Here is a 21063-nt window from a genome sequence, read left to right on the forward strand (position 1 = left end):
TTTTGTGATGCAGAAAAACAACTCAAAGATCATTTCATCCAAACAAAAATTGAGTTCAGTAACGATAAGTTGCATAAAAGCCAACAAATTGTTATGCATTGCAAAGATCTTGCAGATTTCCTCAATTATGTTCTGTTGAATAGACAAATCTATTCATCACACATTGTAAAGTTGGCCTTGATGGAAGTAAGTTTGAAAGTAAGTTTGGGCATTCAAGAGGCAGAACAGAGCATGGAGGCAGGGTCACCACCAAGCAAGAAAAATTTAGCCACACCAACTGTCAGGGACAGTGGAGTCAAGAAGCAGTTGCAATTGCTGAGGATGTGCCTGAAAATTACAGTAATATTTAAAAGATCCTCAATCTTCTTGGAATAGAGAAAATTGACCTCCTTCTCTCAACAGATTTGAATTTAGCCTACATTGTTTTTCGCCTTCAGTCACATGCCAGCTCCTCACCCTTGCACATAGTGTGATACCTCACAAGAATTTATGTGGCACCCCTTAAATATTTGGCTCTTTGAGACAATGCTTTGAGGATTTCAATGGAAGTGGTCAGGATTTGAAGAAAGCTAAGCTATTCAAAAATGTTGTCAACTTGCCACATCTAAATGTACCAGACAGCACACTTGTCTTGGAAGTCGTTCAACCAATGGAACTCCACTTACTTCTGGGTGTTGTAAACCATCTTTACAACATTCTAAGGGAGTCTTGGCCAAAAGTCTCTAAATGGTTAAATGATCTACATATCAAACCACACCCTTCTCATGGTGAGCAGTATGCTGCCAATGAATGCAGGAAAATGCTGAAGAATGTGGATCTTCTTAAGAGAATGGTAGAACAAGATTGCCTATTCGATATCTTTGATATAATTGACACACAGCGAAAATTTGATTCTGTGGTTTCTGGATGCTTTGGAAACAAAATGAAACCTGACTATGTAGAAAGAATTTCACACTGCATGATGAATTTCACACTGCATACTTGTCTCTGACAAGAGGAAGCATCACTCCAAAGGTTCATGCAGTATTTTTCCACAGGAAAGAGTTCATTAAAAAACAAAGAGAACCACTAGGAAAATACAGTGAGTAGGCATTAAAGGCTTTGCACCACAACTTCAAATTACACTGGAGTAAATACAAAAGGCCAATTGATCATCCTGAGTATGGGAAGTGGCTGCAAACCTGTCTGACTACAACAGCTAAAGCTTGTAAGGAAGAGAAAGGAATAAATACTAGAAAATAGTGCACATTTTCTATTACTTCAATGAGAAAAACTGCTTTTTTCACTCTTGTATAACTTGTTGAGTAAAAGCTGTAGAACTCAACCATATTTTAAGGATAATTGATGAAACTATCAAAGATGCAATTTTCCATTGTAGTTTCTTCTGATATTGCAGATAATTTTATAGCAGTTATTGAATATCTTTTGCTTTAGAAAAAAAAAGTATAAAAAACTTGATTTGTTATATAATCTTTTGCAATTTTTTGTTAAACAGTTACCTTTTGTGTTTTTTATGCCAATCTAGAATAAAGAATTTTTATAATACTGTAAAAATGCCAACAAATATTCAATGCTGTCATTTTAAATTTTTTAAGAATAAGCAAAATTTTAAGTGCACTTTTCTTCTGCGGACGGTGATGGATGATTTCAGTTTTTATAGTTTTGAGATCAGGAAAGTGTCAAAATTGCTCCCACCAAAGGGTTTTTCTGGAGCTTGCTAGAGTAATTTTTTTCTTCTGCCAATGGGTGTGAGATATGTAGGGGTTTTGCTTGCTCAAGGATTAGACCACATGATTTCTCTATTTCTAGCTCTTCAGAGGGAAAACCTATACAAAGTGGGTGTTACTGATGTAACAGCCAACATGAAGAAAACAATTACGGAAAGCAAAGAGATCAGTGATCATTTAACCTGTGCAAATCATTTGTTCAACACTTGCTAAACAAAGGCTGTAGAAAAATCAGAAGAACTCAAAGCTATAAACAATAAATGTAAAGGACTTGCTCAAAAAACCCACCAAAGTTCATTGAACTGGCAAATTAGCAATAGACATTTTAATAAACTTCTAAGTAGCATATGATGACAAAATCATGTTTCTTGAAACTACATTTGATAAATTAAAACAAGTTACACAAATAAAAAACTTAAATTCAAGAAATATAAATGTCAATGAGTCTATAAAAACCATGTTTTCCGCCATTTTCATTTGTTTTGATATAATAAACTACTGTTAAAAAGTGGCGGAAAATAAGGTTTTTATGGATTCATTGACATTAGTATTTCTTCAATAACTCCCTATACCGCAGTTGACCGCAACAATCCCTTTATATTCTACAAGTAAAAGTGTTAATTAACTGAAAAAAATACATATCACCTAGGAACTCGCTGGAACATCTTTTTAGCTGATATTTAAAACCAAAAAATATGTATAAATTCTATTTTATTAAAAATATAAAAATATGTATATATAAAAATATAAAAATATATATAAAAATATAAAAATATGTATATATTCTATTTTATTTTAGAAAATCTTCTAATTTAAACAAAAAAAATTTATTTTTAGTTTTTATTAATATATTTGAAATATATAAAGTTAAAAGATTATCTTAAAAGAAAATATAGACTTTTATTAAGATTAAAAAGTTTCCATTTTTACTATATAAAAAATCTCTCATTTTATAGATTACCATAAAATATAAAATATAAGTTTTATGAAAAAATTGTTTTTACTTTTTAAATAAATAATCATTGTATTTAATATTATTTTAAAAAAATGGCACTATATTTGCAAAAAATTTGTGAGGGGGTTATTGTCATTTTGTTGTTTTGAGCCACTGTGCGCCAGTGCGGTAACGCCGATGTTTAATTACAACATTACACGCGACACAACTGCATCGGCAAATGCTGTTGACAAATTTGCATATTCGGGAATATTATCTTTTACTATCAATAAATCATAAAAAAAAGTGCCTTGTTGTATTCAGTGCCGATAAAAGTAAGAAACTATGACGTTAAATTCGATGCTTCATAACTAATTTACTCTTAAGAAGTTTTTTTGCGATCGTTTCAATAAAAACGACGACGACGACAACGACGAAGTTTATTTAAAGTAAACAATTTGTCCACATAAATATAATTGATAATTATAAAACCAAGCAATTTTATATTCTATTTTTTATAATGTATTATTATACACTTCTTATTATAATACGTATACTTTATTTTTGAATTTCAATTGATAAGCTTTTACACAGCAAATAATAAGTAAATTATTAACAAATTTAGATTTATATTTACAATTAAAAAACGCAGAAATATAACTTGATCTAAAAACTATTTTTTTAAATTGTTTAAGCAAAGAAATATGGTCTACTATTGTTAAGAAGAAATTCCAACAAAAATTTGCGATTTCCGTGGTGAGTGCTTGCTATCATAAAAACATACATACATACATACATACATACATACATACATACATACATACATACATACATACATACATACATACATACATACATACATACATACATACATACATACATACATACATACATACATACATACATACATACATACATACATACATACATACATACATACATACATACATACATACATACATACATACATACATACATACATACATACATACATACATACATACATACATACATACATACATACATACATACATACATACATACATACATACATACATACATACATACATACATACATACATACATACATACATACATACATACATACATACATACATACATACATACATACATACATACATACATACATACATACATACATACATACATACATACATACATACATACATACATACATACATACATACATACATACATACATACATACATACATACATAGTTTATTTGGCAGGTCGATGAGCCTTCGTGTTTAAGTCTTTTCCTAGTTGTTTTTAACTTTTCGTCTTTCCAATTTTTCATTTACTTAAGTGACAGGTTGATGAATCATCGTGTGTATGTCTTCCCCGGTCATTGTTTTTAACTTTTCCTCTTTTCCCTTCATCAATTATTTATGTGACAGGTTGAATAAGTCTTCGTGTGTACGTCTTTTCTAATCATTGTTCTTTCTTCATTCTTCTTCCTCATAAATCATACATATAAATACATTACATAACTAGCCACACACACATACACACACAGATATGTATATATGTATATATATATATATATATGTATATATATATATATATATATATATATATATATATATATATATATATATATGTATATATATGTATATATATATATATATATATATATATATATATATATATATATATATATATATATATATATCTGTATCTCTGTGTGTATCTGTGTGTGTGTGGTTAAGTAAGCTACCAATGAATGGATTTCCAGACGTCACGTATAATATAATATTTTAATTTATTGCGCATTTTAGATCTATATGAACCAGCCGCTGTATATTGTAAATGACAATGTAACAGGGGTGGGGCGTCTCTGCTTATTTTTAAGATTAAACTAAGCATTTTAAAAAAGCCTCGAGAGGTTTAAGGTTTCAAATTAATTTAAGTATATGTCACATATGTCTGTTTTATTTTTTAATCTATAGTTATCAATGAATAAACTGTTTGAAAGAAAGCATTATGACACACATCATTTGTGTCATAATGCATTCTTAACACAAAAGTCAATATAAGTTTAGTATTAAACCACAAGTACGGATTCTAAAATTGAAATCACTGTTTATGTATCTTAAATAGTTGGCATGTTTACGATTATATCTTTATAGCTAAACAGCTGATCTCCGCTGGTTCAGCCTCCGTGATTAAATAACTTAAGATCTTCTAAAGGACAAATCAAAAAATACTTTTTTATATCTTTGTTAGCGTTTACAGATATTTAAAAAATCACAAAAAAAGTCGCGAAAAAACACGTGTATTTTGTAGAATATGGATTAGCAGCTTGGAATATAGTAAAAGTTTTGAGCGAAAAACTTAAGCGGTATCAAGTTTATTCAGTCCTTCCGATAAATCCACGTTCTCTCCAAATTAATAACTTTTCCACTGTTTCTAATCCAACGATAAAAACTATTTTATTTATGTTCAATAATCTTTTTTTTTTTCTCCTTCTTTCGTAATTTAACAATATCTACTGCTTTTTGTATTTAACAGCTTGATTACAAAAATGCTCATGTAAAATATGCACAAAATTTTTATTATCTGCCAGTTTATCTAAAACATTCCGCTACTCAAAAACATATTTGAATCTGTTATATACGTATCTTTTTTAACCTTTTATTAGTTCATTGTCAATAATAAAAAGAAAGATGTTTTAATCCCTTTTTTATGACGCTAACAGCGCTTTACAGTTTAACATCGCGTGAACCGGTAACTTAAGCTTAACAGCCTGGGATTTCAAATGCAGAAGAAAGATAAATTTTTTTAATTTTTATTGAGAACTGTAGAATTGCTCATACTAAGTCTATAAATATGAAACTCAAAAGATAAACTCTTGATCATGACGGAGAAGTGCTACCTTATTCTTCTCTTATATCGACCACGGAAATTTATTGTTAAATTATTTATAAAAAGAGTATAACTGTGTGTTAACTTTTTACTTAAAGCAAATCAAAACAATTTGATTTGTTAGTTTGAAGTATGGATTTTTTTTAACTGTTGGAAAATATATTTTTAACATAACTTTTTTCACCTTTCCTAAACTAGAAGATATGGTTAATTTTCAACTAAAGTTTCTCGCAGCATTTAGTGGCGTAAGATTTCTCGCAGTTTTAGGAATTTTTTCATTTTCCTTTGCACATATCCCATGGGACTTTAATGGCACAACACCAAGTATTAAGGAGATCATTATAGGACGCTGCAGCCAATATCAAGAACTTAACTTCCAGAATCACAATCCAGCATTGTACATGGACGTTGATTGCAAGCAAGTGTGGGATTTATTCAACAGCAGTTTCGCTTATAAAGATTCCTGTCGCAGTGGTGAAATGAATGAATCTAGTTATGATCCGCTATTTAAGATCATCAACAGTTCAACTTTTTTAACTGATCAGGTAGTTTCTATAATTTCATTATAGCTTATGCTGTAACTTTAGGAACCCTTTAAAATTCCGAGTTCAGAAGTTAATAAAAACTTACTTAACCACTTTACAAATAATTCCAGGGGGCTTCTAAAACTTTTTTACAACATTCAAGTTAAGAAGTAATGCTAACGCTAATCTATTATTAATAAGAGTAATTTAATATCAATAATGCTAATTTATAATTGATAACATTCAAGGATTGCTCTAGATTAAGTTCAAGTCTGAGTGTCAATCATCAAAAAATAATGGGTTTAATACACCTTAAAGGTTAAAAATTAATTTTTTTTAAAGAAAGTTTATCAATTTGAACAAAATATTTACTCATAGGCATTGTTTTGGTCAGGAACTCGTCAAATTGCGCATGACTATTCCTACTTAAAGGATTCATTTTTCACTCTTGAAGACACTTTTGCTGGGTATAAAGCACATTTTTCTTTTTAGTTCCACAGACCATCAAACGTTTAGTTTACATTTTCAGAACATAGAAATTAATAAATTGTTCTTTTCAGCTACATTACTAATGGTTTAACGTGGTGCGGGTGCAAAAATTGTTATGGTGGAATCAGTTATGGAAGCTGTAATAGCAGCTGCTCGTATGCTATGGATTCATACTGGTCACGTGCTTCAAGAACGGTAGAGTTTTTAAAAATAGCTGCTACATATGATTTGTTCAAGGCTGTTAACTATTTTTATTGCAGCTATGACAAATACTTTTCCCTTAAGTGATGTCCCTTGGGTATTTACCATTACTTTAATTAAATCAGTTAACAGTCTTTTGTGGAGAATATGTAGCAGATATATTTCCCTTGAGTGATATAATAACGTTTCCCCTTGGTCACGTGCAAAGATGAGTTTATACATTTAGTTTGCAGAAAATGCAAAGGGCACAGCATACGTGATGTTAAATGGAACAAGTGCCGTTGGCTACACTGCTTATTACAATAAAAGGTGAGGGGCAAATATATATATATGGTGTATACTTTGAAATGTCAAATGTACTTAAGATTCGGAAATGTATTGAAATGTATGTATTTTAACCTTCACATTACAAATGTTTAGAGTATTGGTATCAGGAGAAATTCCTGAGACCAGAACGGCGTAATTTACGGCGTAATGGCGTAAAAAATCATTTCTTTTAATGTAATTTAGCTATTTCGGGAAGATAGAGTTACCGACTCTGGGACGCTTTAATCGAATAACAAAATTAATCGTGGTTGTTGTCAATGACCTTGATAAAAGTCCGAAGTAATAATCTTTTCAATAACTTCATCGGTTTGATGGTAAAAAAAACTAATGTTTGCAACATTTAACAATATTTAAATCGAATTAAAAACATTAATCTAAGAATTAATGATAACTCAGGTATAAAAAACATCAATAGTTTTGTTTTATTACTATTTTAAAAATCAAACTCATAAGATTTTCTTTGATAAGTTTGTCTTTAATGGTTATCAATTACGCTTAATTTCAAAACAAGATTTTTGGGACAGTGATGTTGATTTTCCCAACGAATGTTAAGATTATTTTTCTTCAAAATAGTTTTGACACACGGGTTGCATTTATTTGTATCTTTATAGGGAATCGTGTGGCCAAGGTTCATTGGTAGATTTAGTTCGGGATGCTCGCAATTTTGGAATTAAAGAAGTAAGTTGCTTCGATGCACCAAGGTAAGCTTTAGTACAAAAATGTATGGTTGTTAAAGTATAAATCCGAGCGTGTAGGTGGGGATGCTTAAATCTTTACAAATTTATTTCTTTCGTTTTTTCATCAACTTTGTGTACACCAGTAGTATAGTTAGCCCACCTTTTACATTTTAGTGATACAATTTACCTACAATGCGTCAAGTATCCCAACGCCAAACAGTGTAGTTCAGTTTCAGATGCTAACGCTTTTTTGTAAGCACTTGTTTTACATATATATATATATATATATATATATATATATATATATATATATATATATATATATATATATATATATATATATACATTAACATATAATAATTTATTCATTAACATATATATATATATATATATATATATATATATATATATATATATATATATATATATATATATATATGTTAATGAATAAATTATTATATGTTAATGTAATATATATATATATATATATATATATATATATATATATATATATATATATATATGTTAATGAATAAATTATTATATGTTAATGTAATATATATATATATATATATATATATATATATATATATATATATATATATATATATATATATATATATATATATATACCTTTTTTTGAAAATCAGAAAATTTTAAAATAATTTTGTTTTTGATTTTTTTTTAAGGTGGAAGGGGATGTCAGTCTTCTACGTAGCTTGCTCTGTAGTTTTTTCTTCTAAATTATTTTAACTTACTTTTCATGTCGGATGGACTGAAGAATACCCTTTCAGCTTTGAGACACAAGGATATGACATGCTTGTTATCGTATGATCTTATGTGTAAAATGATTTATTACGAATTGATAAAAAGGATCATCCACTCTTTTAACTGAAGATAAATTTTCGATGAAATTTGATAGATGATGACTAATATATATCACAAAAAAAATATGCTTTTAATTGTTATTTTAATATGAGTCATCTTTGTTTTTTCTTGTTACAAATATATATAAATATATTTTTGAGAACCGTCCGTTCTTTAAAGAAATTTTTAAAAAATATTTGACCTCTCATCAAACCTACAACTCCTTAATCAGCTTGGGTACGTACTTTTTTTCTTCCTTCGTCTTGAATAAAACAAAAAGCAATTTAATCTTTCGTTTATTTTTGTCTCTATAATACTCCTAGTTTTATTTTTTAATTAGGTTTCGATTATCTACTAAACCTTGTCTGTAAACAAAGATATTTGCACAACAATAGCCTTTGTTTTTAAAATAGAAAAATTAGTTATGATAATAAACCATTCGTAAAAGATGTGTAATTTTCATAGAAAATCTAAAACACCGTTGTAAAACGAAAGACCGCTAAGTTTAATATCGTACCTCACTCGATTAAAACCTTGACTATTAGTTTAGTAGAGTAAAACCGTACTAAATGAGTTTAGTAAGACTGCGCTGAAAGAATCACACTTCAGAATAAATGCAATATATATACATATATATATATTTTTTTTTTGTTGAAATTTTTGAAGTTTATTTATTTTTGTTCATGAAGAAAATCGAAAAAAGTACAATGAACTTTTTTTTATTGAAAATTTAAGTTAAAAAGAAGTCACAATTAAATTTTTAAAAATTGACTCGTATTATAAGAAGATAAGTTTAAAAAGGGTCATTGCTTGTTACATGTAAAATAACATTGAAAACAATTTTGAAATTGAAATTAACATTTTATGTACAGAAAAATTCATTGTCGATGAAATATTTTTTTGGAAGACATGTTTTTTTGCTGAGCCCTAGTCACCGTTACACAACGTTTTAACATGCTAACATACTTAATGAAACGTTTTTCTTCATTTCTTGCATTCAATCTTTTTTGAACGCTTTGCTTGCTTATCATAATAATCACTTTCATTACCAACGTTAAGTAATAATTTTCGTTTTAAGGCAACTTTATGGGCTTTTTCTGGGACTTTGAGCAAAACTTATTTCTTCTCGATCATTGAGCAATGCAATGGCATGTTCTTCTGTCGCACAAGTGCCGTTAAGTTTTTTTAAGTTTATTTTTTTCGTTTTTTAATGTGTGGGGCATTGCTCTTGCAGATAAATGTGATTTTGCTATTGCAGTGCGATTTCAATTTCCGATATAGCCTGATTTTACGCTTCTTAAAATTAGTATATTGCGTAATCGGTGTAGATGATGTCCATAGTGTAATTGCTATTTTAAGTTTAGTTTATCTTGATTTAACGTTGTATCAATTAGTGGGAAAATGCCAGCATGTTGAAATCCAACTATTACATGTAGACGACTTAAATCTTCGCCATACTCAGTTTCTAATCAAATATGGAAAATTATCTTTATCCAAATTTTGCATTTAGTTGTAGTGTGATTCTCGCTAATTCCTTTTTCTTTCCTAACCCCAACCCCTCTTCCCCATATCTCCTTAACAAGACCATTGGCATCTACGTCTATTGGTAAAAGATGTGTGAAGAATGAGCTGTATTTCGGGCATATTATCGCGTAGTTTTATCTAGACAAACCTCCACAGATTTTAAGGTATCACGTGTTGTGTGACTATCTAAAAATAAAATTTATTGTGCAGTGCTGCCTATCTGACTGGATGATATTCGTATTATCTAGAAATATTTAGAAATTAAGATTGGCATTTAGTATGGTGGCATAAGAGTGGTTTCTTTTAGGTTAGGTAACTGGAGTTTAAGTTTTTATGAGCTCAAGCTTACGTATTTTTCAGCCAAAGAAAAATTTAATGCGACCTTTACGACCTCTAAAGATTGCCATGTTTTCTTAGTAATTGAAGCAGTATACATATTTTGTTTTAAATCTGCGTACGAAAAAACCATCCACTAAAAAACAAATGAATCCATCAAAAATAAACAATGATGACCCATGTGGCTGATTGTCTACCAGTGCTAAGCCGGTAACTCGTTTCAGCCATGAATTATGCAGACGTTAACATTTATAACTAATTTACCAACTTCCTAATGTACCTGAAATGTAGATTCGATGCGTTGATTCTCCAAAGTAATTGTATGGTTTTATTTAAGATGCATTTCAAAATCTAGTTCTGCCCTACTAACCAGATGCTTGAAATAATGTAAGTCCAATAATGAATTACAAAATCTGCCTGCCAAAGTCAGATTTGCTCTAATTCCCTAATATATGTTTATAAAATACATGGAAAGCAATTTAATAGACGTCTTCGTCTTTAATAGACGAAAGCATTTTCTCTATGTGCAAAAGAAAAGGGAGGATGAAGTTAACTATACCAAAAGACTTACAACAGATTCAATCAAATAATGCACTAACTAAAAACAATAAAAAAAAAAAAATTGATTTCCTTTTTTAGCTTTTTTTCTAACATTGTTTTACATGTTGTTTTAAGAATTTAAGATAAAAGCAACATGCAAGATAACGTTATATAAAAATTAAAATCAGCAATAAGACATTTAGATAAAATTTTGTTTCACCTAAAAGGAAATACCCAACCCTGAAGCTTTTATCCCGGGGAATACTCTTTAGTAATTTGCACAGGTCCAATCCATTTTTTTAATCTGGGTAATTAAAATTTTAGTTAATTAAAATCATAACGCTGAAGCGAAAGTGAGAAAAAAAAAAAAGATGAAATACTTTTTCGTTCATCGCATCTTACCTACCCCCTAACAAAGTAGATATACTCCAACTAAAAACCACAATTTAATTAACTTACAACAGAAAAAAGCGCATTAATATTAAAACAGTCGATCAATCATCAACAAGGTAATAGTTTTTTAGATTGAAAATACTTTGTAACGGTTAATGGAATGGTTTATAATATTTATATATATATATATATATATATATATATATATATATATATATATATATATATATATATATATATATATATATATATATATATATATATATATATATATATAGAACATACTTTCATTTTTTCAACACAATCTGATCATAATTTAAAAAAGTGATAAAACGAAGCCATTATAAAAGTTGGCCTACATTCAGGCGGGACAGATGCTTACCGGAGCGGTCGAGCAGCCTGTAACAAGTTTTTATATATTTCTATAGGGGTAATAGATGTTGGGCGTACTGCGTTGAATTGTTTTTCATTATCCTCTGGATCAAGCGCTTCTGATGTGTCTGTGCTGAATACTTCTTTTTGTAAATTTTCTTTTTTCATGAAATTGATTTTGCCCCATTCAGACATTTCTAATCTCGGTTGATCGTATAAAAGTCTTTTATTTGGTTGTCCAAAGTAAACTTCGTGCATTTCGGCAAGACTTGAAGTCATGAAATAGTTGGGATCATCTAGATGGCGCGAGATAGTCTCGTTTACATTTTCTTGAGCATAAAAGTCTTTTAAAGAGTCTTCTCTCTGCATAAAGATATCATGAACTTCGTTTGGAGATAAGCGAGGCAAATCGTTTTTGTAGTCTGTTTCTTTATACGGCCACAGATTGAAATTCGTTTGATCAGTTGACAAGCGTGGAGAAATCAACTCAGAATTAATATTTTGCAGACCATATTCTGATGGATAAGATGATATACATCCCGTGACGTAAGGGAACTGAGGGTTTGTAAACGCAGGTAAAATACAATTCGGCCAGGGAGATATGTTACCTGGTATACACGGCGGAATAAGTTGCTCCCCGTAAGAAGAAATGCCCTGAGTTTTCCAAAATAAAAATAAAAAATTAATACGAAAAAAAATATCGAAATATTTTTACATTCTAACCCAGTTAATATTTAATTTTAAATAGATTACGCGGTATTTCTAAATTTGTGCAAATTTCTTTAATTTTTTTAATTCAACTTTTAAAGAACAAAAGATTTTGGCATTCATTGATTTAACTGGTGACCACCCGAACCGAAAGTCATGAACTGGTGGCATAATTAAATGAATTTTGATTCATTTAATGGCGTGAGTAAGCACATTTCGCAATATTTTTGAAAGCAAAACTAAGCTATTGTTAACGCGAATATTCTGGCGATGCGATTTTAGCCGACGTGCAAAAAAAAGCGCAACAATCGATGCGTTGATCATAGCCCAGAAGTTTAACGTAAACCACGAAGGAGAATTTTTCGTTTATTTTTATCTTTGTTGTTGCTTTAGGCAAAGGAAAATGTAACCATTTTCAGTATCGGAAAGTTTAACTGTTTTTTTTCTTACAGCATAAAATTAATTTAGGATTCCAAACACAAAGATTTTTTTTTTTTAAGTTCAAACACAAAGTAATGAAAACTAAAACTAACTACCTTTTCAGAAGAAACGAAACTTTTCTCTTTACATAGTTCAATATCACAAGGTTGATTAACGCAAGTATTTTGATGATATTCGCACAGTTTAACAACGAACTGTTTTGTTTTACAAGCGAAGTTGTTGTTTTCACAAGAGCGCATGTGCAGAAGAACAGATTTCATATCCTTGCACAACAAGAAGTCGCATTTTTCTTTACAGAGGTTGGCATGAATTAGTCCTCGGAAAAGAAAATTTTTTGCTACCTTGCATTTATTTACAATGCATTGATCAGGGCTGGAAGCAGGACATTTTAAAGCATGTCTGAGAGCAGTGAAAACTACTGGATCGACATCATTTATGTTTTGAGACAATTTTTCAGAAAAATAATGCCTCGATGGGTTCATGTTAACATTTTCCGTTTTATTTGTGTCGGCTGATGTTTCGTCAAGCGTATCCTCTATTTTGGCTTTCTTTTCAAACTTCTGATCATCAAAATTTTTATTTTCATTTGTATCAGGGAACTTGGGCCGAAGTTTTCTCTTTTCACCACAATAATTTGAAGGACTAGTTTTTCCGCTCACCTCATAACAATCTTTCAACTCGGTGTAGTGCTCCATTGTTGTATAGCTTGCAGATGGAAAAGTGTTATCCTCTCTTGCACGTAAAGCGTAATGTTTTCTTTCTCCGACTTTAGTCCTTGTAGCATATTTAGCACTCATTTTCAGAGCTGCAATAAGTTCTTTGAAAACGAATGAATGAAATAAAGCAGTACAAGAAATCGAATAAACTTGTTCGAAATAAGAATAGAACTTCCTTTTATGGGCACTAAGAATTAAATAAAGAAGTCGTACCACGACGCAGTGTGATTACAGTACAGCATGAGTGAGAGCTTCAAACTCTCCTTACGGGGAATCTTAGCTTAAAATTAATGAACTAATCAAATTAGCTTGCTATTAAATTTAATTGCTGAATTCTGATTGGCTGTCATTCAGACAAATATTATCGAAAGGTTGATAATATTGATCTATTATAAATAGTTCTTTCTCTTGCTTAAAAAATAAGGTAAAAACAGACAATCTAAATCATAATTTTAAATATAAAGGCGATCTGAAATTTTGCACTTTAAATACTACAAGTTTATTTTTTCTTTTTTACCAATTTAAAGCGAAGGAACTTTTACACAAGCAAACTTTGAAGTTTTAAACGTTTGAATAATTTTGAGAAAGCATAATTCGTAACAGAGAGACTGGTTTTTATTTACATTAGAATGATATTTATGATTTGTGTAATATTTGAATAATAGTTTATGTGAATAAAATTTTTAATAAAGGATCTTTTATGCGAACAATATTTTGTGAAAACCATAGTTTACGGTGAACAATATATTTGAAAAAATGGTTTGAACTTTTCATTCGGAAGTTTCATTTACTTTATTTGCTTTCTTTAGAAAGTTATTTTTCCTTATTAGCAATATTAATGGTAGAAGCTGAAATCAGGGAAAAAAATTTGAGGAAAGTAACTTTTTCCACTTAAACATCGTGCAAGAAGAGGATAAATATGTGTCCAAGGGCTAGGTTTTTGATCATTTAATACTGCTTATCGCTGAGGTCAGTATTCACTTTTAAATCAAGAGCTTGCTTTACACTCATATTTTTTCCTAAGTGTCTTTAACTTTTTTTGATCTTTAAAACATTTGAGTTTTTTTTAAAATGTGTACTTCTTGCAGAGACTAAAAATAGAGCATGATGTTCAACACCTAATTCATTTATTTTTCTCTCTTTTGATTCGCTCTCCAAGGAGCACCCATTGTTATGGGGTTTTCCAGAACCAAAAAGGCTTTTTTTATTGGTCGTAAGATTTTCTTGAAGTCATTGATGTTCTTTTCTATAAATGAATCATAATTAATACACATTGTTTTTTCTTCACTTTTGAAATAAATGTAGCTAAAGTAGACTTTACTATAATTATGTTCTATTTGCTAATTTCTTCAGTTTTATTTGATTTCGTTAAGTAAATCTTTCCATTATCCTAATTTATCCACTCCTAATTCACGTACATTCGGGATAAGATCTTATAATCATCTTTTTATTGTTATTGTTTTTAAGAATCACCAAGTTAATAAAATCATTAATATATATCAGAAAGATTTTGATTGCTTTATATAATTTTCACTTTAAACAGTTTAATATTTTATGTTATTATTTCTTTGACAATTATCAAATTAAGTTTCCTGTAATGTTTAAGTGTTACTTGTATATTACAGGAAGTACTGAAGTTGTTAAATAAAACTATTTCAAATATGTGATACTTATCGAGTAATAAATCATCATTCCAAGTTAACAATAAACATTTTAACAAACTTTTAAGTACCATATGATGACAAAACTATGTTACTTAAACTATATTTGATATACTAAAACAATTTATACAAGTAAAAGACTCAAGTTCAAGAAATACAAATGTCAATGAGTCCATAAAAACCTTGTAATCCGCCATTTTTATTTGTTTTGGTATAATAAACTACTGTTAAAAAATGGCGGAACACAAGGTTTAGCACTGGTTGAATGTTGTTGAAATGTTCCAATGTTTAAAAAAAGATATTACTTAAATTGTTTGATTAAATGTTGATATGACTTGACAACTTTTTTGATTAAATAATGATATGACTTGACAACTTTTAGTCATAGAAAAGTTTTATTGTTACAGAAGCCTTAGAATGTAAAAAAAAACAAACGCTTCGCGACCTTAGAATTACCTTTTTATCTCCAATTTTTGAAAAAATCAATATTTTAATATTTTTCAATAATTTATGATTATGTTTTTCTACTTTAATTATAATAAAAGTATATGAAACTTTTAACACGGTGTTGTATGGCATATTGCATCGTTCTATCTCCTCAATAAACAAATTTGAAAATATTATTTTATTCCATCTCCGATAACCTAATCATATTAACTATTTATAGAGTTGTACGGAATAATTTTATTGTTTTTGTTGCTTTCAAAATGGAAACTGAAAATATTGATCAAGAAATGGAACCTGCTCTTAATCAAAACGAAGGGTTATTTCTTGACTTAATTTAAAGATTTCAATCTGTTAGATAATCTGTCGTGATAGTTTGTGGAATATTTAGTTGAATTTAAATTTGGAAAAACAGAATCTGGCTGTTGCTAGTCCCTTTTGATTAATTTAATAAAAAGTTATTGTTTACGCCTCTTTAATAATCAAATAAAAAAAAGGGATGGACAATTTTAAGTTAGCATTCATATCTTAAGAACTGCTTGATATTACGCTTTCTCGTAGGTCACTCCATGCACAGTGAGTCAGAAGGGTGAAAAGGTGGCAAAAATTATATGACCATTAAACATAAACATGTGATACATCACTACTAGCGTTTTTGGGTCAGGGTCAAGATTCATCATAACATTCTTTCTAGATATCTTGGCTGAATGGCTCAATCTAGCTTTGCAAATTTCCTTTATCAGAGCCCCCAGCAAGCACACAACGTTGAAATAACGTTGATAGACGTTGATCAACGTTATTTCAACGTTGTTTCAACGTTGTATGCTTGCTGAGCCTCTTGTAACTCCTCAGAGTAAAAACCGAATAGCATTTCTAACGCCTCAGATATCTTCACCCTATGATCCAAAAGTTTCTAAAATCTTGTGAGAATCACATACCAAGAATACTTTTCTAGTATAAGAGCAGTAGTTTCATAGTAATACTGACCAAACCTTTCGAATTCAACTCATAACCAGAGCACACTAATATTACTATTGTCCTAAATCTGAAAATTACATCTACCACTACTCCTGTCATATCAACAATTATCTTAGCATCTTTATATGCCATTCTGGAAGAGCTCCTATAATTAGTATTGGCAAAATCTTGTTTGGGCATATCAACTATAAGGTTTAGCTCTTCCCTAAACCTCTGTTGAATATTCTTCTTTTTTTTTTATTGACGCTCTTTCCGAAGAGGATTTGGCAAAGTGTGTTTTAATGTCCATATTGTATCCTGAATATAAGATATACTTAAAAGATCTGAGCCAGCAATGCAGAGTAGAAAGCCCCAAAGACAAACTTTTTTCATTGACTGATTTAGATCTAATCGATTATGGATTGTAAAATTCTTTGAACTTAGCTCCATAAACATTACATAATTGAGAGAATAGAGTGTTAACGAGAGCATTCACCACTTTACCATTAAACATTCATAAATCTTAAAAAATTTAAAAAGCGATGGCTGTTTCAGGTTTGTCTTCTACTACTTTTAACTTTACCTTAAACTTAATCTTATTATTGTAAGTACACATTAGTACACATTATTGTAAACCCCTACATCTCCAATACCAAAAGGAAATGAAAGAGTTGATTAAAAATGAAGATAAAAATCTTAAAGCTGAAATGAATTAACTGGTTAAGTTAATTCATTTCAGCTTTAAGATTTTTCATTGTAAGTTCAATAATACAATTCACTTCAATAGAAGATCCGCAAAAAGATCATTGTAAGTTCAATAATACAATTCACTTCAATAGAAGATCCGCAAACCTTTAATAAAATCATACCCAAGCTTTCTACCTCACTTTTAATGTACTGACAATTAAATATTCATTAAGCCAGTTCACAAACTTCTTTTCAAAATTTTTCAGCATAGTTTGCAGATTTCCACTTTTTGTTATACAAGGAAACAAATCGTTGAACAGCATGTCTAAAATCAACGTCTTTAAAATCAGCAAATTTTGGCTGAATAAATTTTAATATATCTTCAGTAATATTCTGTTTTGAAATACTAAGAAGTTTAACAAAACCAAATCTAAATAATTATTGTAACAAGTATTTTGTATTTAAAAGTAAAATGTTATAATATATATGCCGCCCGGACTACTAATACTTGTTAGTAATTAAGTTACTACAAGTGTTAGTAGTTAAAATTAAAAGTAATTAAATTACTGTCAGTGTTAGTGATTAAATTACTAACAACTACCGAAAATATGTTGTTACAATGCTATGCAAAGTAAGTTATCCATAGTAATCAAAAAAAGTTAACCTCATAAGAATTGTGAATCTCATTTTAATACATACCCCCAATATTGTGTACTTAGCGCAAGTAAAATACTATTAAAACAACGTTAATGTAAAAATGAGTTGTTGCTATGCTAAATTTAGTACCATAGCAACCAAGTTAAAACATACATAAAATCTGAACGGGGATTTAAGGGGACGAGAAATCAATTAAAACTCGATTGAAGCATCATATAGCTCAAATAAATATAAGACAACACATGGCAAATTGTGGTAATTATTAGTTATTGTGCGGCAAAAAATAAGTTTCTTAAGAAATTTTTTTTTTTAATCTGTGATTTTCAAAGTATAACTGAGATAACATGCTATGACAAATTTATTTCACACATTGGTTTTTCTTATCTCTAAATACTCTAGAATAACATGTACTAATTTTTTGTTTCAAAAACGTAGATGTAATTGAAATATAACACAACGTTGATGTCACCGTTAATTACTTATTGATTTTTTTTTTATCTCAATATTCAAATGCTTAGAGTCCTGGTAACTAAGGGATTTAATATAAATAAATTATCAATAAATTTCTCCTAATATATGTAGATACTAAAATTAAATAGGTTTTCAAGATTAGACAACTAAAATTTTTCCCATTTTGTCCACCTACTGGCCCACTGTGCAGTCCTTGTTCTTTCTACTAGGACCTGCTGCAGCATCTTTTCTGATAACTGTTATTTCTTTATCCAACCAGGTTTGCTCATGTTCCAGAAGTTTTGAAAAGGTTCTTGAATATTTCAGCAATTTTTCAGCAATTTAGAATTGAATTTACATTTAAATAACGATAGAGTTTTCTTGAGATTCATCATTTCAGGTTCATCAATATTTTCATGGTCTCGACCCTCCAATCTACTTAGTCAAAGTTTCATGATGAATGTAAGCCATTGACTATTATTCGTTAGTTTGTACGCAAGTTTTACTTTTAAACATTTATTTCAGACAGTAGGCCGTCTAAATAGCAAATTTTGGTTTTTGAGGTTTGAAAATTAGAATGATTTGTTTGAGCATGAGTTTTTGAATGTTTTTTTTTTAGTTGTTACAAGTTAACTCTATGGTGCTAATGTAGTGTGAAAAAGGTGCCAGAAAAATTGTAATACTAAAAAATTGCAGAAATTTTAAATTCAAACGCCAATGAATCTGAGATTGAGCGTCAATTAATATTTGATAACTTCTGGACCTTAGATGATAACAGTGAAAAACATTTCTATTCAAAAAAGTACCGACAATATGGAGTGTAAAATGTCGTATGCTGGTGAAATTTCAAGGAAAAAAAACATATTTTTATTACAGATTCTTTATATCTAATACACAATAAATAGTTTATAAATTCTATTATCTTGCAACATTGAATATTATTTGCCAGAGAATTTTTTACTTTTACAAATTTAACAAATGCTTAACTACTGCAACGCCAGTGCAAACAAAATTGGGAAAACATACAAAAAAAAGCTCACCACAAATTTTAAACAAGTTATACAAATTATAGATGAATTATACAAATTATACAAATTCTAAACAAATTGTACCGGACCATATATAAACCCTTTCCCAAGAAAAAGAGAAATAAACAATTCATTGAAGGATCACTAAATATAGACAAATTACATGATCTTTATAACATATTTTGTGATGAAAATGACTATAGCCAGTCAAAGAACAAATGTATCGTTATACCTTCAATCACGAGTTCAATATTGTAATTTTTATATATTTATATAATTTTTATAATTTTTAATATTTCAGGAAACTCTGTTCATAAAAAATGATGAAATATTGATGTTATAATGTAAAAAAATTCAACTTGATCAATTGGAAAAACTCACAGAGATAAATATAGGTTATCTTAAATCCAATGTGATCATAAAATTGAAACATAAATATACTTTAAATAATTTAACTTTAGAATTCCAATTGGATAAAATTTCCATAAAACCAAATCTGAATCACAAATATTAAAGAATTACAGTTTCAAAAACCGAAGGAAGATTTATGTGAAACATGCTATGAATATTGCAACATCGTTAATCCAAGCAATGAGCAAACAGTTATATTAAGCACATAACATCACGGAATGATGAACAAAAACTGAACGTGAAAAAGATCAAACGCTAATTCTAAAACTGGAACTGTTTGTATTGATCTTGAAAATGTTTTGCTTCGAGCTTATGTTGGGAACTTTTATTGCAAACAGAAATTTTCAAATTACAATTTAATTGGTCATAGTTTGCATAACAGGAAGGGTATTTGCGTCATTTGGCATGAAGCCATAGCTGGCCGCGGAGGAATTGATCTAGCCAGTGCTGTGTTTGTGCTAATGTGTTTGCTTGTATGGACCACAAAACCGCAATAGTTTCATGCCAGCAGCTATGCGTGAGTTCATTATACAATAATTAAAAGTCAGAAGCAGAGGTTCAACGAGCCAGATAATTCCAGCATTCAAGAATGTGACAGCATTCATAGTCAAATTGAAAACTCTTTCCGCTGTAAAAATTAGTCCACCTGGACTAGAAAGAGCTATTAAAAATATAAGCCGTAAAAAATTATTCTTTGTTTACCAAATTTAAATAGAAGGTGTGAAGCATTTTTCAGTTGTTGCTGGGTTGTCAAGTTATAAGTTAGTGCCTTATACAAGAGTTAAAAATCTTGTTTATCGAAATGAATTGCCATACCATATATTTTTTAAAAGCTTTTTTACAGATAATTATTTACGAGCTCGTATAAATAAGTCTGTCAAACGAGCAGCATTATCAAGAATTATTACCAAACCATTATATAACAATGGCAGCTTGCTAACGTGTTCCTTATAGGCCTATTTCTGTTGAAAAAACCAATGATATCATTTCTATGTATGAATACATGGAAATGATATCCTTGCCTTTTTAATATTTTTTTTGATATTGTATTTTACAAAGCATTAACAAAGTGAACATTTACAAAACATTAATAAAGAGAGGATT

At 29.4% G+C, this 21063-nt stretch overlaps 2 protein-coding genes and 1 pseudogene across 3 annotated transcripts; 2 read left to right on the top strand and 1 right to left on the bottom strand.

Moving 5' to 3' along the window:
• The first annotated feature begins 4897 nt into the window (after positions 1 to 4897).
• LOC145194991 (ADP-ribosyl cyclase/cyclic ADP-ribose hydrolase-like) lies at positions 4898 to 8922 on the top strand. Of its 2 annotated transcripts, none has more exons than XM_090080508.1 (8): positions 4898 to 6094; positions 6452 to 6540; positions 6634 to 6757; positions 6990 to 7072; positions 7274 to 7369; positions 7702 to 7791; positions 7942 to 8019; positions 8457 to 8922. In XM_090080508.1, exons 1-8 carry the CDS (start codon positions 5753 to 5755, stop codon positions 8518 to 8520), a joined length of 966 nt encoding a protein of 321 aa, XP_089936634.1. In that variant the 5' UTR covers positions 4898 to 5752; the 3' UTR covers positions 8521 to 8922. The 2 variants fall into 2 exon arrangements, 1 of the variants encoding a protein (XP_089936634.1); XR_016450286.1 differs by having other exon boundaries at positions 5281 to 6094; positions 7274 to 7404.
• A 417-nt stretch (positions 8923 to 9339) lies between these two features.
• Positions 9340 to 13848, bottom strand: LOC145195983 (uncharacterized). The gene is made up of 3 exons (XM_090080507.1): positions 13044 to 13848; positions 11810 to 12453; positions 9340 to 10344 (listed from the first exon to the last, which is right to left on the bottom strand). The coding sequence occupies exons 1-3, from the start codon at positions 13743 to 13745 to the stop codon at positions 10341 to 10343; spliced, it is 1350 nt and encodes a 449-aa protein (XP_089936633.1). The 5' UTR covers positions 13746 to 13848; the 3' UTR covers positions 9340 to 10340.
• A 5128-nt stretch (positions 13849 to 18976) lies between these two features.
• Positions 18977 to 20989, top strand: LOC149892361 (uncharacterized; annotated as a pseudogene).
• Positions 20990 to 21063: the final 74 nt, after the last annotated feature.

The sequence above is a fragment of the Hydra viridissima genome, unplaced genomic scaffold (assembly GCF_058129835.1).
Source record: "Hydra viridissima isolate aposymbiotic clone 2 unplaced genomic scaffold, HvirCarnegie_v1 scaffold_2, whole genome shotgun sequence".
NCBI classification, from domain to species: Eukaryota; Metazoa; Cnidaria; class Hydrozoa; order Anthoathecata; family Hydridae; genus Hydra; species Hydra viridissima.

Excerpts from the sequence above, each read along its gene's own strand:
- LOC145194991 (XM_090080508.1), top strand. The coding sequence starts at position 5,753 with ATGGTTAATTTTCAACTAAAGTTTCTCGCAGCATTTAGTGGCGTAAGA. Across the intron at positions 6,095-6,451 it reads CAACTTTTTTAACTGATCAG|GCATTGTTTTGGTCAGGAAC; the intron begins GTAGTTTCTATA and ends ATTTACTCATAG. Across the intron at positions 6,758-6,989 it reads GGTCACGTGCTTCAAGAACG|TTTGCAGAAAATGCAAAGGG; the intron begins GTAGAGTTTTTA and ends TTATACATTTAG.
- LOC145195983 (XM_090080507.1), bottom strand. The coding sequence starts at position 13,745 with ATGAGTGCTAAATATGCTACAAGGACTAAAGTCGGAGAAAGAAAACAT. Across the intron at positions 12,454-13,043 it reads GTTTCGTTTCTTCTGAAAAG|GGCATTTCTTCTTACGGGGA; the intron begins GTAGTTAGTTTT and ends TGGAAAACTCAG.